Source organism: Nematolebias whitei, chromosome 11, assembly GCF_014905685.2.
Source record: "Nematolebias whitei isolate Nwh7 chromosome 11, NemWhi1, whole genome shotgun sequence".
Taxonomy (NCBI): Eukaryota; Metazoa; Chordata; class Actinopteri; order Cyprinodontiformes; family Rivulidae; genus Nematolebias; species Nematolebias whitei.
The window spans coordinates 36,746,400-36,762,296 of record NC_056508.1 but is presented as its reverse complement, the minus strand read 5'-3'; the positions used below and the strand labels follow the sequence as shown (position 1 = coordinate 36,762,296).

At 36.5% G+C, this 15,897-nt stretch overlaps 2 protein-coding genes across 2 annotated transcripts in view; both read right to left on the bottom strand.

The window, feature by feature from the left end:
* LOC119417092 (DELTA-sagatoxin-Srs1a) overlaps positions 1 to 2,772 on the bottom strand; it is a gene marked incomplete in the record, with an annotated part of 4,173 nt that extends 1,401 nt beyond the window's left edge. Inside the window, 3 exon segments of the mRNA XM_037684302.1 lie at positions 8 to 530; positions 2,128 to 2,237; positions 2,648 to 2,772. Coding sequence (XP_037540230.1) covers positions 104 to 530; positions 2,128 to 2,195 — 495 coding nt within the window.
* A 4,460-nt stretch (positions 2,773 to 7,232) lies between these two features.
* rprd1b (regulation of nuclear pre-mRNA domain containing 1B) lies at positions 7,233 to 13,803 on the bottom strand. The gene is made up of 8 exons (XM_037684298.1): positions 13,713 to 13,803; positions 13,107 to 13,610; positions 12,100 to 12,229; positions 11,091 to 11,224; positions 10,555 to 10,673; positions 9,858 to 9,984; positions 9,182 to 9,357; positions 7,233 to 8,989 (listed from the first exon to the last, which is right to left on the bottom strand). Exons 2-8 carry the CDS (start codon positions 13,255 to 13,257, stop codon positions 8,840 to 8,842), a joined length of 987 nt encoding a protein of 328 aa, XP_037540226.1. The 5' UTR covers positions 13,258 to 13,610; positions 13,713 to 13,803; the 3' UTR covers positions 7,233 to 8,839.
* Positions 13,804 to 15,897: the final 2,094 nt, after the last annotated feature.

Below are 15,897 nucleotides of genomic sequence, written 5' to 3'. Positions count from 1 at the left end.
ATGGCATGTGTTTACTTACAACTTTGTCATTTGAGCAGCAGCTATTCACAAGATTACTGTAGATTATGGTTTACACTAACAGCCAGATCTGTCTCTTCTTGATTTAATACAAGCCAGTATCGTTGACCTCCACTTTCAGGATGGCTTCACCAGATGCAGTCATGGAGGCACTGAGAATCACGTAGTCACCCTCATAAAAGATGCTGGAGCCGTCGGCCTTTCCTCTCACAAAGTTACTTCCACTACTCTTGTACATGCGGTCGTACAGGTTGTAGTCACAATTTTTTCCTTTGTCGAAGATTCCCACAGCCAACCAGTTGGAATAAAGGACTCTGTCGTACGGCACAGAGAACATGACTGCCATGATGTGGCTGTAATCATTCAAGTCGGCGTTGAAAAGGTCATAGGTGAAGACGCCAACAGCTCCAGTTGCTGTACCCGTGGTCTTGTTGAACAGAGCCTTGACGGCAGAGCAGGGACCGACCATCGGTGGCAACGGGACTTGACAGAATCCGCTCTCAGTGAACACCCTGAAAACAGACGCATCTGATCAGATGGGGCTCAAGTACTTTAAGAGTTTAATTGTGGTTTGAGCAGGAATAAATCATTCTCAAAGACATGGAGGCAGTTTCAACATTTCTGCAGAGAGGTTAGTTCAACACCTTTACATTCCACTGGTTTAATTTTTGAGGTTTTATTCAGCAAGATTTATTTTTTTAATCAAGGAATGTAAATAATAATCAGATCAGTTGCTTTATTGTAAAAATGATGCACGTGGAAAGGATCATGGCTCTATTTATTCAATTGGGCTGAAGGTTTTTAATAAAACCTGACGCTGTAATTTGTTACATCACCCCAAAAATATCTGCTTTAAACTTTTCCAGATGTACAGACTGTACTTAAGAAGTTTCCATCAATATATCTGATCAAATAATGTAAAAGGTGTCGTTCCTGTTGGAATCCAGGCTAAAACATTGACCTGTATCCCTCAGCTGAGGCTGGCTTTTTTTTGGTGCTGAGGGACTAATAACTAGAAGTGGTTGCAAAATGGCCAAGGTGCTTCCAAAAAAAAAAAAAAATAGTTAAAGTATTCTGGGGTTTTATTCATGAGTTAGGGAAGAATGGAGAATGAGATCGGCAGCTGGGTCAGTGTAGCTTCTGCCGTTTTGTGGACTCTGTGCCGACCCGTTGTAAAGAGAGGGAGCTGAACTGCAAGGCGAAGCTCTCTGTTTACCAGTCCGTCTACGCTCCTACTCTCACCTATGGTCAAATTTTGGATTGTGACTGAAAGAAAGAGACAAACAGTCAAATCTTAACCCCTTGATTGACCAGGTTTGCACTGTAATTTGTTCTTTTTGCTACATCAGTGTATTATATTTATATTACTCTTGTATTTAGTTTTCCTCTTTAAGAAGTTTTTGTTCAACAAAATCTTTGAATCCAAACTGAAAATAAGTTTTATTTGGCAGATAAATATTTGGTTCCAGTTCATTCTGAGTTTTGTATTTTAAATATTGCATGGTCACAATTTTAAGATTTGCCTTCATCATTTTATTTGTAACTTACTTCCAACGTTTCTGTCACAGAGATTTCATTAAATCTTTCACATTATCATAGTTTGTGGAAGTGAGCAGAACCCAAATACAAAACCAAAACTCAGAACTCGAACATAAAAGGATGACACTAATTTATGAACAAAAAGCCAAACAAAAGGCTGACGTGACAAAATATTCACAGGGAAAACTCACTAGAGGACTGGAAGAGATCCAAACATGACAAGTGTGTTGGGCACAATGCACAGACGACACACACAAAATGACAGTATTTAAAGACACACTTAACGACAGAGATCATGGAGAAAGACGACGAGGATCAGGTGAGTGAGAGGGACAGGAGCCGGACTAAATGAGGGGAAAAAACACCTGAAGCTGAAACACAAGTCAAATAAAACACAGAAAAACTAAAGGAATAATACATAAAATTCAGACTTGTGTTTAGCTGAACTTTATAATCCAACGTTCTTTTATTGTAAATATCACTTTAAAAAGACCCCAAGAAGTATAGAGAACTGTTTAAATTGGGCCCATCGCTTTTTTCCTTTCAGAAACAGATGAAACAACAAATCACCTTGGATTTGAAAGAGTGTAGTTGTTTGTGTTGTTCTTAATCTCAACGGAGCAGTGGCGGAGAGGCATGGTGACGAGGAGCACAAAACGGTGGCAGAGACAAGATGGTGGCTGTAAACATAAACCAAGTCAAGAACAATTTGCTTAAACAAATGGAAAGCAAGTTGTTATAAGATCTCCAATTTTTCCAGTAATCTGATTTGATCTGCTAAGATTGATATAATTTAACTTCAGTTGCTCTCAACTAAAATCTGTTTTTTTTAATGGATTTTAGTAACAAATAAATATGTCAACACTGATTTTATGGGAAGAATGATATTAAATATTCTTGACTAAATGTAATGCATGTTTGGAGATCAACCAGAAACCTAAAGGGCTCAACGAACAACAAAACCTGAAAAATACAACATAAACTCTATATGCTTTTAAACTCAACTGGTAATAAAGTTAGTCTCTGTAAAACTATTAAGGAACAAGGTCAACTTGAGCCACCACAACCTAAACTTTACAGAAGTACTCACCTTGTGTGTATGAGCTTTTGAGCGAGTTGACAGATTGTTGCTTCACGCCACAGATGAGCTCCTCACGTCGAAGGTTTTATTGACTCGGGTCATCAGGACCTTCAGGTACCAGCTGACTTCCTCCTGATCTCATGCTCGGTATCTTCCTCCTTCACCTCTTTGTCTCTTATCATGACGCAGGAGTCGATCCTACTGATCCAATCAAGGCCTTCTTTTGTTTAAACTTTTGCTTTGTAAAGACTTCTGTAATGGGTATTTTAAGAATTTTTATGGGACAATTGGGACATGCTGGTTTGTTGCGTTTAAAGGCTATTTTAATAAAACCTCTGGACTGGCTTCAGTGGATCAGGTTAGAATTTATTCCTGTTCTGGAATGATAAGATAGACTTGCTGGACCTTAACCAATGGATGTCAGATTTGATTTTGTAAAGTCATTGCGCACATTTCCTGTTTATCTTTCCCTTCTTGGTAATCTGTCACTTTTAAAAGCTTGGTGTGAACTTGCAAGGCTAAGCTCCTCTGTATGTTTGTGAATTGTTAATCCCTCATATTTCAACCCTTTGGACATTCACCAAAAATGATTAGCCATTTATAGGCCCTGATTTAAAACTCAGGGGATTTGCTTTTTGGTTTTTACACTCTAATGAAAATGTTGATTCATTTAAAAAAAACAGCTTAAGACTTTGATTCAGACCAAGTTTAGATTTTTTTGGATCATTTGCCTGATGCTTTATTCTTTATCATATTGTACATCCCCATTATTTTAGTCGTATTTCTCTTAATTTATTTTATTGTTAAGTACTATGTGAAAGGTGATATATTAATTAATTTCAACTACAAACTTTGTCATATGAAGCAGTCAAACACGTATTTATTCATCAGTTCATCTGTTGAGAAATCACAGTTCCGGTAATTCACATCACATTTGCACACACAACATGCAATCACATTTTTATTTCCAGTTCTGCAAAAACTAAAGGAAGTCTTATAAATGTTTCTAAAAAAAATTTTTTTTTTTTTTAAAAAAGCAAATTTTTAACTTCTCTCCAAAAAAGTGTAAAACTTTTCTAATTTCACAGTGAAATTGTATAAACATCATAAACTTTTGCTTGCTTTTGAAGAAAATTCAACTCGACTCAACTTTATTTTTGGTAAATTAGCAACATTACAAAAAAAGAAAACAATATAAAATATCATTTTAATATCATACAAATCAATAATGTACCAAAAAAGGAATAGGCTGAAGCCAAGGCTTATACTTGCCTACCCTAAATTCATAAACAAATCTGACCAATGAAGTTTTTTTAAATTATTATTCCTTTCAAACCTGCCATCTAGTGTTTGCTCTGATCTTTGTAATACAGTATAGTAAAAAGGTAAAGGACTGAAGCCTGAGACATTCAAAAGTTCACAGTCCAAAAGTTTTGAGGTTTGGTAAACAGACTCGTGTCAAGCACAAGGAGAACAGAAACAGGCCTAAAGCAGTCCAAAAGTCAAAGCACACACAAACAAATCTGGAAAAACTCGGAAAAAAAACAACTTATCTGCTCAAATAGTTTCCTAAAGACTCGTAGATGTTTACAATCCGTCTGGTGGAAACAAATCTGGCAAGAAAGAAAGAAAGAGCTGATGGTGGAATAAAAAAAGATCTGTTCATGAAACACAGCTGACACATTTTCCTCCTGAATGGTCTTTAAAACGACGACGCAAGAGGCTGACTGCAACAAACAGCAGACTCGGACTCCGGCGATCATGAACCAACTCACTCTAGAAAACCGGATCAACTCTGTCACATTTTGGATTTATAATAATTTTCACAAATGTGCTTATTGCTACTCAGACTACTCTAGATTTATTTTTAAACAAATACTTTTTCTCTGTTTACAATGTTTTTCCCTTCTGCACTAATGTAACAACAGTGGAGCAAAAAATTGATTTTATGTTTTATTGTTTTTGAAAACAGTTGTACCCCTGTAAGTCATAAAAACTCACGTGTGATGAACACCTCTACCACTAACCGTTCAGAAATTATTTGAATGCAGTAGTTCTCTCAGGGACTTAGTTTAAAGTTTACTTTGATAGTTTAGTCTGTTTCTGTCTGTCCCATTAAGAGTGTTGTCAGGACATGAGAGACAAGTGTGTGGTTGCCATGGTAATTGTTTATACATTAAAATGTGGGCAATTTGTCATTTGAATGTGAACAAAAGTGAGTCCCAAATTCCCATGGGATTAAAACGAATAAAACACATGAAACAACATAGTGTTTCCATATTTTTACCTATATATGGTATTTACCAGATAGGATTTTTTATTTTTATTTTTTCATTTCAGTTGCATGTGTCAAACTGGATTATTGAGCACGGACTTTGTTCATGTGTCAAACTGTTATTATTTAAAATTGTTTTATTCATTTTGAGAATGGCAGCATAAGCAGATGGTTAAAATGCTTCTTCTGAGGGTGCTTTTCATCTATCATGTTTTATGATAGAAGTGATCCCTGCAGTCCCACGTCATGTTCAAAAACAGCCGTAACGATACAATCTGTTTGTTTTCAAATTAAATATTGCATATGGGTTCAATTCTGATATTTTTGACTGTTTTTAACACTGGATCTGTTTAAATACACAGTAGGCTATTTGAGAAAAATGGGATGTGTTCAAAAGAACGGCCTCTCCAACCTCCAGATACAGGTGCTGGTCATAGAATTAGAATATCATGAAAAAGTTGATTTATTTCAGTAATTCCATTCAAAAAGTGAAACTTTTATATTATATTCATTCATTACACACAGACTGATATATTTCAAATGTTTATTTATTTTAATGTTGATGATTATAACTGACAACTAACAAAAAAAACCAAATTCGGTATCTCAGAAAATTAGAATATTGTGAAAAGGTTCAATAGTTAAGACACCTGGTGTCACACTCTGATCAGCTAATTAACTCAAAACACTTTGCAAAGGCCTTTAAACAGTCTCTCAGTCTAGTTCTGTAGGCTACACAAGCATGGGGAAGACTGCTGACTTGACAGTTGTCCAAAAGACGACCATTGACACCTTGCACAAGGAGGCAAGGCACAAAAGGTCATTGTTAAAGAGGCTGGCTGTTCACAGAGCTCTGTGTCCAAGCACATTAATAGAGAGGCAAAGGGAAGGAAATGATGCGATTGAAAAAAGTGTACAAGCAACAGGGATAACCGCACCCTGGAGAGGATTGTGAAACAAAACCCATTCCAAAATGTGGGAGAGATTCACATAAAGAGTGGACTGCAGCTGGAGTCAGTGCTTCAAGAACCACCACACTCAGAAGTATGCAAGACAAGGGGTTCAGCTGTCACATTCCTTGTGTCAAGCCACTCTTGAACAAGGGACAGCGTCAGAAGCATCTCACCTGGGCTAAAGACAAAAAGGAGTGGACTGCTGCTGAGTGGTCCAAAGTTATGTGCTCTGATGAAAGTCAATTTTGCATTTCCTTTGGAAATCAAGGTCCCAGAGTCAGGGAGGAGGAGAGGAGAGGCACAGAACCCACGTTGCTTGAGGTCCAGTGTCAAGTTTCCACAGTCACTGATGGTTTTGGGTGCCATGTCATCTGCTGGTATTGGTCCACTGTGTTTTCTGAGGTCCAAGGTCAATGCAGCCATCTACCAGGAAGTTTTAGATCACTTCATGCTTCCTGATGCTGACTAAATTTATGGAGATGCAGATTTCGTTTTCCAACAGAATTTGGCACCTGCACACAGTGCCAAATTTACCAGTACCTGGTTTAACGACTATCCCAGTTCTTAATTGGCCAGCAAACTCTCCTGACCTTAACCCCATAGAAAATCTATGGTGTATTTTGAAGAGGAAGATGTGATACACCAGACCCAACAATTCAGAAGAGCTGAAGGCCACTATCAGAGCAACCTGGGCTCTCATAACACCTGAGCAGTGCCACAGACTGATCAACTCCATGCCACGCTGCATTTCTGCAGTAATCCAGGCAAAAGGAGCAACAACTAAGTATTGAGTGCTGTACATGCTCATACTTTTTATTTGACCAACATTTCTAAAAATCCTTGTTTTAATTGGTCTTAAGTGATATTCTAATTTTCTGAGATCCTGAATTTGGGTTTTTCCATTAGTTGTCAGTTATAATCATCATTAAAAGAAATTTCAAAATGTTTCACTTTTTGAATGAAATTACTGAAATAAATAAACTTTTTCATGATGTTCTAATTTTATGACCAGCACCTGTACTGTATTACCATATTATTCCATTATAATTACCATTATTATTACCATATTATTATTATATAATATTCTCTAGTTCTAATTCTTGTGTATTTTTATACTGTTGTAGTTTAATAATTACTCTGAATATAGCTAATTCTCTGACAGCAATATATTTTTGTCCGTACAAATTGCTGCTCTCTGGACCCCCCGTGTCCATTCTCTGTAAACCCTATAGATGGTTGTAGGTGAAAAATCACAGCTCAGCAGTTCCTGCAACACTCAGAACAGCGTGACTGGCACCAACAACATTGCCACATTGACTTGCTGAAATCATAGCATTTGTTTAAATGGTTCCAGTTTATTGGCATCCACTGAAATCACTTTTATAAAAGAAACACTACGAGTAGCGTCCTGCTCGTACAGCACTGCTCTAAAAAGAGAAGCACATACCAAACAGCAGGTGGGTAAGAAAATATCTAAATACTATCAACAGGTGAGCTCATTGATTAACTTGTTTACAGAATTCTTCCTGGTGTACAGTTCACTGGGGATCGTTATAAAAGTCAAACATTTGTTTTTCAGCTATCACACTTCAACTGAATCTCTTAATTTGACAAAAACTGGAGTTGTCCATCTTCAACTTATTTTAAATATGTTTTCAACCAGGCAGAAGACATCAGTGTTTACAAACACAAAAATTACTGTGATAAAATGTTATAGCACTTTGTCAATAAATGCATTTTTCCTGTCTGTGGACAGAAAATCAAAAATCATCTAAACAGAGTCCAGAAAATCATCTCAAACTGAATAACTAAGGATTAGTCATCTGAACTAAATTTCTAAAATACTGGAATTGTCATGTGAATTATTTTTCTATAACCAAAAAAAAACAAGATTAAAGGAAATTAATTTAAACATGCAAACTGGTAAACAAGTAGGACAGATAGTTTTGTTATTATTGATCATTAGGGACATACAGTGAAATGATGTGCACATTTGTCTTAATACATGAAAATATAAATTAAAAGTTGACCTTGCTCTTTTGAAAACCTGTCCTGATTTGTTTAAGTCAAATTGTAGTAAAATTAAAAAAAAAAACATTCTTTGGTTTTTCTTTGCTTCATATCTCAGGCCAACAAACAAAATACTGACCTCAGTCACTTGTCAAATGTTACTTTTCCTAGATAGAGCCTAACAATTTCTTAGAAAGAAAACCTTTTCTTAAATGGTCTGATTGGGTTTTTCAAAATTCAAAACACAAAACATTATCAGCTTCTCACGTCAAGAATTTGTTGAAACTAAAGCATGAAAATTGGTTCACGCTGCACACAGAGCATCGACTCCAAAGTATTTTCCCACATGTTGTTGTCCCATAAATCCAGTTAATTTAGACGACTGAGTGAATTTCTGATTTGTGTGGTGTAACAGCCAACAAAACAAACTAAAAACATCATAGGATGAACCCAGTGTGATCTTTTCCATGACTGTACTCAGTAAAACATCAATGTGAACCAGTATGAATAAGCAACTACGTTCAAATTCCCTCTTCCACAAAAATTAACTAAATGGTATTTTTTTTTTCACAGTGCAGCCACAACCACCAGCCCACCTTTGCTTATTGAATTGAAAGATGTATCACAGAGGAGGTCGCTTTTATTCAAACACCAATTCCAGCATTTAAAACAAAAATAAAAACAATCAGGAAACAAACTTCCAGGCTGGTGGAGTAGAATCTTGGGGATCAGTGCAGTCTGAAAGAGTCCGTTCTCCCTGCAGATTATTCAGATTTCACCAAGCCTTATTATTCAAGTCTCTTCCATCTTCCTCTTTGAGTTTGAGTTAGCTTCTCTTCTGCGACACGTTTGACCACATGTGCTTTCTGGCTGCAGACACTGCAGGAAGCATCTTTGCTAATAAAACAGGACTGAGTTTGGCTGGGGAGGGGCACAGCAGTAGTTTGGTTGGACTGTTAGCTGTCAGTCAGTGGAGAAGAGGTCTCCCGCAGATGGAAGAGGGGCCAGACCTCCGGTAACGTTGGGCAGAAGGGACAGATCCGGGAGACTCTGGATGTGGGACTTGAGCTCTTTTCTTACATGAGTCACTCTCGCCAGTTTCTGCTTGTACTCCTGCAGAAAACACCAGAATAACGCTCAGATAAAAGCTGCATTTACTCATAATTACTGACAAATATTTTGACTCCTGAGAGTTGAAAATAGGTGCAGGCAGGAAATGTGTGTTAGATCTGTATTACATAAACCAGCACATAGACCCAGACAGGAATGAATAATCCATAATTCATGGTAAGCTGTTTGTCTTACATCCAGTTTCTTCTCCCTTTCTGCGAGCGCCTCCTTCTGGCTGCCGATGTATTCAGTCAGCATACGAGCCAGCTGCCTGCGGTCCTCCAGCTCTGCTGCCAGACGCCCGTTATACTCAGCCAGCAGCAAACAGGCTTCATCCACAGTTTTTGACAGTTTGTCTGCAGCCTCTTTGTCTAGGTTTAAAACATATATATATTTAGTTTATTATTGGTTGAGTTAAAAAAGGAGTCAGTTGAATATTGTGCATTGTGTTCATTTTACATCATGTATAAGATATTAGGGATGGGTTATATTTTTCTTGACAGTTTTGGGAAGTCGTTAAAAGAGTGAATATTTTATACAATTATTGTTTTAACAAGTGAGCTTTCCCAGCAGGTGGCAGTAATGAATCAAGTTATTTACCTGGGCTCATCTGGTAAAAAAAAGGTTTATATTTTAATTTAAGCAACTGTTTCAGTGCTTACTTTTTATGTTTTCCAGTGCATTTTGTATTTTAACTTTTGACAATCTTCAAGAATTCAAAAGAATAAAAGGGAAGTTTTTCCCCCGATGTAAAAAGTGTTTTGAATTCAATCACATTTTTGTGTTAAGTAGGGGAAATAGCATTAGCTCAAAGAGGGCTGCATAAAATAACTAACATAAAGGTGTAACTAATCTGAGCGGTCTCTCTTACCTGTGATCTTCTCCAGCAGGGAAACATCCTGGACTTCCTGCGGCAGCGAGGCGATCTTCTGACGAACAGCTGCATCACCTGACGCTGCGTTCTCCAGGTCCTGCAGGGCTTTCACCAGCTCCTCCGTCTGAAGGTGTCACGATTTAGTTAAAACAGAAAATTAATAGGTGGGGAAACAATGACCGCAGACATTTACAAAAAGGAAAAGACTAAAGTTGAGGCAGGTAGAAAAAAACTCAGCAGTTGTACATCAACTTCAAATGTGACTTTCCTCGCAGATAACAAATAAACCCCATGTACAGTTTTAAATGATAATTTAAAAAGGACAAGTCGCTGCTTGAGGCGCTTTGAAGGAGGACCAAAGAGTGTCAAACTAATTTAATCAGTTTTAACCACAAACTTCAGTTCCATAAATAATAGCTCAGTGGGTTCAGAGCAGCAATTGTCAAGAGGTAATTCTTCTAATGCCATAAAAAAATTAATCTGAGCCACTGCTAGAGAACTGAAATACTAAGTAGATGGTCAAGAAAATCCTTTTTGATGATGGACCCTATAAATTAGGGTCTTTAATGGATTCCCACTCAGAGAGGGCTAAGGAGGGTGTTGTATTTTATAAAAACATATCAACCAGCAATCATTTCATCAACATAATCTTTTAAAGCAAAATGTTTTAGCGCCCTAATGAGAGCATTCTTACCAGCTGGTTTGCAGAAGCCTCTGTGCTGTGAGGAGATGCGTGGCTTCTGTAGTCATCGTCCTCATCATATTCATCTTCTTGAATCTTCTGATAGCTTCGTTTTATAGCCTTCTTGTCTTCTGCATAGTCGGGTTTGGAGACAACAGAAAAACATCATGTTATACATATTACAAAGCACGATGAAGGAATAATAAAACACTTCTTCCCTCCATAACAGAAAGGAATCACAGTGTGATCTACATGTTGCTGCATTTAACAGTAAGCCCTCAAAGAAAGAAAAGCAATCACGTGGTTAGCAACGAATATGAGAAATTGTACACAATTCTATAACTCAGCCTGCTGATGACAAATATAGGTGATAGGTAGTGTTGCAACTAAGTAAAGAGAAATACTTCGCAGAAGAAACATGTTGTCTAAAACTACATCAGCAGGTAGGGTGAACAGTTTTGTTTGATTTTACTCTGCTTGTAAATAAGACCTTTAATAAAATGATAAATGAACATGTAACTAGATTGTGTGTGCATCAGTTGTCTAACCTGAGGGCCTGGGGCTGTTTGAGTCTTCTATGGCCAGTTTGAGCTGCTGAATAAAGTCACCTCTGTAAAGGCTTCGTTCCTTCCAGATGTTTAGCAGCCTCTCCATTTGCTTTTTACAGCCGTCATCCGTTTCACTGGAGTGAAACACAAGCCGAGTGTGGACAGAACAAATGTCAGTATAATCAAAACTTTCCATCATTTGAGTCCATCTCTATGAGTAATTCAAAGCACTGATTAGGATTATTCTAATCGCCTCTGCTGGCATGCATCTTTCAGTTTTATTTATTTTGTGCAGACGTTTTTTTGTTTTAGAAATGGATAACAATGTAACAACAAGGATAGCTTCAAAAACAAGTTGTTTTCAAGAGACTTATTTATCAAACTCACCATGACAAGTGGGTGTTCATGTGATTCGTTTTGTGTCCATTTTAATGTCCATTAGCAAAATATCACAGGAACCAGTGTGTAGATTAAAAAGTAATTACTAGGTGTACATCTACAACTACCATGTGGAGTGAACCTGATTCAAAATGGCCACCACAACCAATTGACCTTAGTAAAAACAAATATGGCGATAACTCAGTCAATTTTATAGATATTAAGTTAAATTTGGTGTGTTAGTAATTGAGGGTTATTTCATGGACATTGCGCTCATATTGATCATGCAAGATCATTGTTTTAAAACTTTGGCATGAAAGGTGGTGCATTTAAAAAAGGCTAAATTCACTGCATATAAAAATCTACTAAATTGGTAAAATTTAAACAAAAATAAATAAAAAATTGCAAGTAATTTTAAATATCTGCATAGAGTTGAGGAATTTACTGCAATCAAAAATTTTAATGATTTGACAGCTTTAACAATTAAAAATTGATCTGAATGGATCAATATTGACATCAATAAATAGTTTATATAAATAAACACATCTGACTTACTTTCACTCTCAAATACATATTTCATAAATCAGTTTGTAGGTGTTTGAGCATTTATAGTAGAGACATTTAAATCTACCTGGCTACATGAGAACAGGCATCTACAAGGACAGACTCAAAGTCTTTGGTGAACTCTGGTCCTTTCTTCTTGCTGTTCTGGATGACATCATTAGCCAGATACAGGAACGTCAACTTCCTGTTGCTTTTAGCTAGAAAACACATCAAGAAAGACATTTAAGCAATCATAAATCAACATGTCACATTGCTATATTTATCTGCTGAATAAATGTTATCTTGAAAATGTGTTTATATTACAGAACCAGTGTGTTTGCATTTAATTTACTACATTTTGCAGCATGTTTAGTGCTTGGAGCCGTAGTCACAATGGAGGTTTTTGAGACCAATAGAAATGGATGAAAGGCCTTCTCTTCTTTTTAAATAACCAGGAAAGCATGTTATGTGATAATATCACAGAAAACATAATACATTTTCTTCCGTCCGATTTTAGCACACTCGCTTGCTTTAGCATCGTATTCACTATCATAAATTAAGTGTGGGCATCTACATGAGCTAGGTTTGATCTGCACATCTAAATGAACAGATGGCACAAAAACTAGCTGACCGTTGGAGCCTAAACGCAGTTTACAATGGATAACAAATGTAACTATATAGTTTTGAGCTCATAGGTGATACAATGAGATTCATTTAAAATGATAAAGATATGTGTGATATTTAGTTTATTTTTGTAAAGATAAAATTATTCAAACGTAAGATTTATTAGAGATTGAGTTATATTAAATTCCACTTAAATTTGACAAAATAGTTGAAAATACACAGAATAAATCAATGTACAGCAAGCTCAGTAAGTAATTTACATAATTTATTGAGGAACTACTTTGTGGGGCGAAAGGTTTTTGAAGCGAGGCTCCGCCCCACCGGCTGCCCGCCACAGAACAGCTGATAAACCCATGTCATGTGCAGCAGTAGTGAATGCTTCTTGTTCCTTTTACAATACAAAATTGCATTTTCGTGCACAAAGAGAATGTTGCTTGCCCAAAAGTGTATAACATACGTGTTACATCTCACCTTTCTTGAGCTCTCGGTGCCACACTTTGACGATGAGGCCCGAGTGTTTGCGGTGGTGGATAATCCACAGAGACAGGGTCTGGACGCTCTGCTGCGAGCTGCTCAGCTCGGACAGCTTCTTTTCCAGGGCAGACTCGGAGAAGGACGACATGCCGACCGGTTCTGGTGTGTCTGCTTCCACTACAGCGGACTCCGACCTGCTCCAAAGCAACTAAGCTCCGAGCTATTTTGGACAAACTCGCACCGTCATCAAAACTCAAGTCAAGTCGCTAAACTCGCAGACATGCGGCTTAAGTCGGCTTTTTGCTGCCAAATAAAGTGGTTTGTAAAGTTATATAGTTCCTAACAAAATGAGATGTTGACCCGATCTTCTGAACAAACCATGAAAGATGTAGCAGTTGTTTCTCTGCAGACTGGTGTTTGTTTACACCACCAGCTAACGCTAGCTAGCCGAGCTAAACAGCCATCTCGGCAGCGCAGCCTTGAGCTTCTCCGCAGTTTAACCTGATGAAAAATAAACCCAAACGTTGAAAGTGTTTATCTCGAATAAATCTTAGATTCAAGCTTAAGAAAGATAACAGCAAAAAGACGAACGGTTAAACTTACAAACTGATATGGCTCACCAAAACTTAGAGGGAAAAATATGTCTCAAAATATGGCAGCTTTCAATTTCACCCCACCATGTGCGTCGCAGAGAAGTGACGTAAGCCGAAATGGCGACACGTCTCAACAAAATTCTGTAGGTTCGACCACGACCCTACCATGCAAACGTTTCATGGAAAGCTTTTTCTTGATATTGAAGTATTTATTCAGTTTGTTTTTCACTGTTATCTGTGCATAAAGTTAGGCTCAAATATTTTTATCTATCAGTGGTTCCCAAAGATGCTCAGTCAGGACTCCACTGTGGGTGATGAAATACCACCTCAGGGTCAATGACAATGTCAATTTATTTATATATATATATATATTTTTTTTTCATTTAGCCTTTATTTATCCAGGTTAGTCTCATTGAGCCACGAGAACTCATTTGCAAGAGAGACCTGTTTTAGGGAGCACATGGTGGGGGTTAAGGGCCTTGCTCATGGGCCCAGAGTGGGACGAATGAGGGTGGGGGCAAGTGTGGGTGTTTCACCTACCCCACCCACAATTTTGATGTTGACATATTTATATAGCACATAAAAACAACAAAAGCTGCCCAAAGTGCTTTACAATTTAGTCAAATTAAAATGAAAACAATAGGAACAAAAAATACCTCAAGGAAATCAAATCATAATTGTTTCAATTAATGAGTTAAAATTGTTCCATAATAAGATTTTTTTTGTTATTATGTTTATGTTTAACAACAAATGTGTACTTAAACAGGAAGTATGGGTCACAAACCTCAGTTACTTATATATTGTGAGTCTGAAGTTAAAACATTTGGAACCTCTATATGACATTAATTGTCATTGTTGCAACTTGTGTCTACATTTTGAGAAATAGATTTATTCTTGTTAACACTGTCTGAATGCACATCTTGTTTGGTAAATTAACCTACACATCCAGCAGGAGGCCTAAAGCTGATAGGTTTGTTAGTTTAAAATATATTTATTTTTAAATATATTTATGTTTTATTCCTTTTTATAGACATGGTACAGTCCATCTAACTGCAACAATTTCTGTGACATTACTAAAAGTGTGTAAATATGAAAATTTCTTTAAACAGATAGTATATAATAGTCAGCATTTTACATTGATGAACTAAAACATGTGCTGTGTAGCATTGATTATTCAGTTAATGCTTTTTGGTTGTGAGATTTACATACTGACTTATAATAAATATGAAAATAAATAAAAAATAAGTGAAACTGCAATATTTATAGTTGTATACAGAAGAAGGACTAAAAGAAGACAGTCAAACTAAACATTTTTTGTATTTCTTTTGAAATAATCAGTGTGTTTTTGACATGATGAGTTTTATTCAGATTTAAGGAAGAAATAATTCAAGATAGTTGCTCCATTTTATTGTTTTCTTCTGTAAAATATCCTTCAGCTGTTTCCTGTGACCTCAATTTATGTCTTTATACAAACAAACTCATTTTCATGGTCATTTGCTTCCATGATATTGTGGCTGACAAAATGCACACTATTCCAGTCAAAACAATGGGTTTGGAAAGCGGATGCTGGTAATTATCAGGCAAATTGTACGTCTGGGCAAAAGGTGTGTTTTTATTTTGATGCTCAAATATCAACCAAAAGGTAAACAAAGACTCACCCATGCAAAATGTCTTCATATTGAAATTTTATTGAAAAGTGTTTAATAAACGCAACTGGAAAGGGTTGTCAGTTCTTACAGCGCGGTAAACTAATAAAATGAATCACTTTAAACAGCTTTGATATGGATCTTATACTTTGTACAACATTTATGCACATTTGCACAATTTTATTCTCAATGGTATCACGTTTTACTACTTATTTTAAAACAAAATTATGTATTTTATTTACTTTTTCTATTAATTGTTTTCCTAAATATATCAATGTATTTTCACACAGCAAAGAAAATTAGTTAACATTGATTTTGCCAGTTTTAACTAATGAGCTATTTTTCAACTGTTGCTTCGATGCCTGAAATTAAAAACAGAAAACTATATATTTAAATCAACAACACTGACAGCAGACATAAAAGACAGCAGCAAAGTAGGACAAAAAGGTCTGATAAATAAGAACCAGCATGCAAATGAAAATGTATATATTTATTGAACAGTTGGTGTTAAAAGCATATATTTTCATCACACAGGGGAGTTTTTAACTA

Bases quoted from the DNA above. Each gene is read 5' to 3' on its own strand.
- rprd1b (XM_037684298.1), bottom strand. From the start codon at position 13,257: ATGTCGTCCTTCTCCGAGTCTGCCCTGGAAAAGAAGCTGTCCGAGCTG. The intron at 11,225-12,099 runs GTAGATTTAAAT...GTTTCACTCCAG, and splicing joins GCCTGTTCTCATGTAGCCAG to TGAAACGGATGACGGCTGTA. The intron at 9,985-10,554 runs GTAAGAATGCTC...TGACACCTTCAG, and splicing joins AGGCTTCTGCAAACCAGCTG to ACGGAGGAGCTGGTGAAAGC.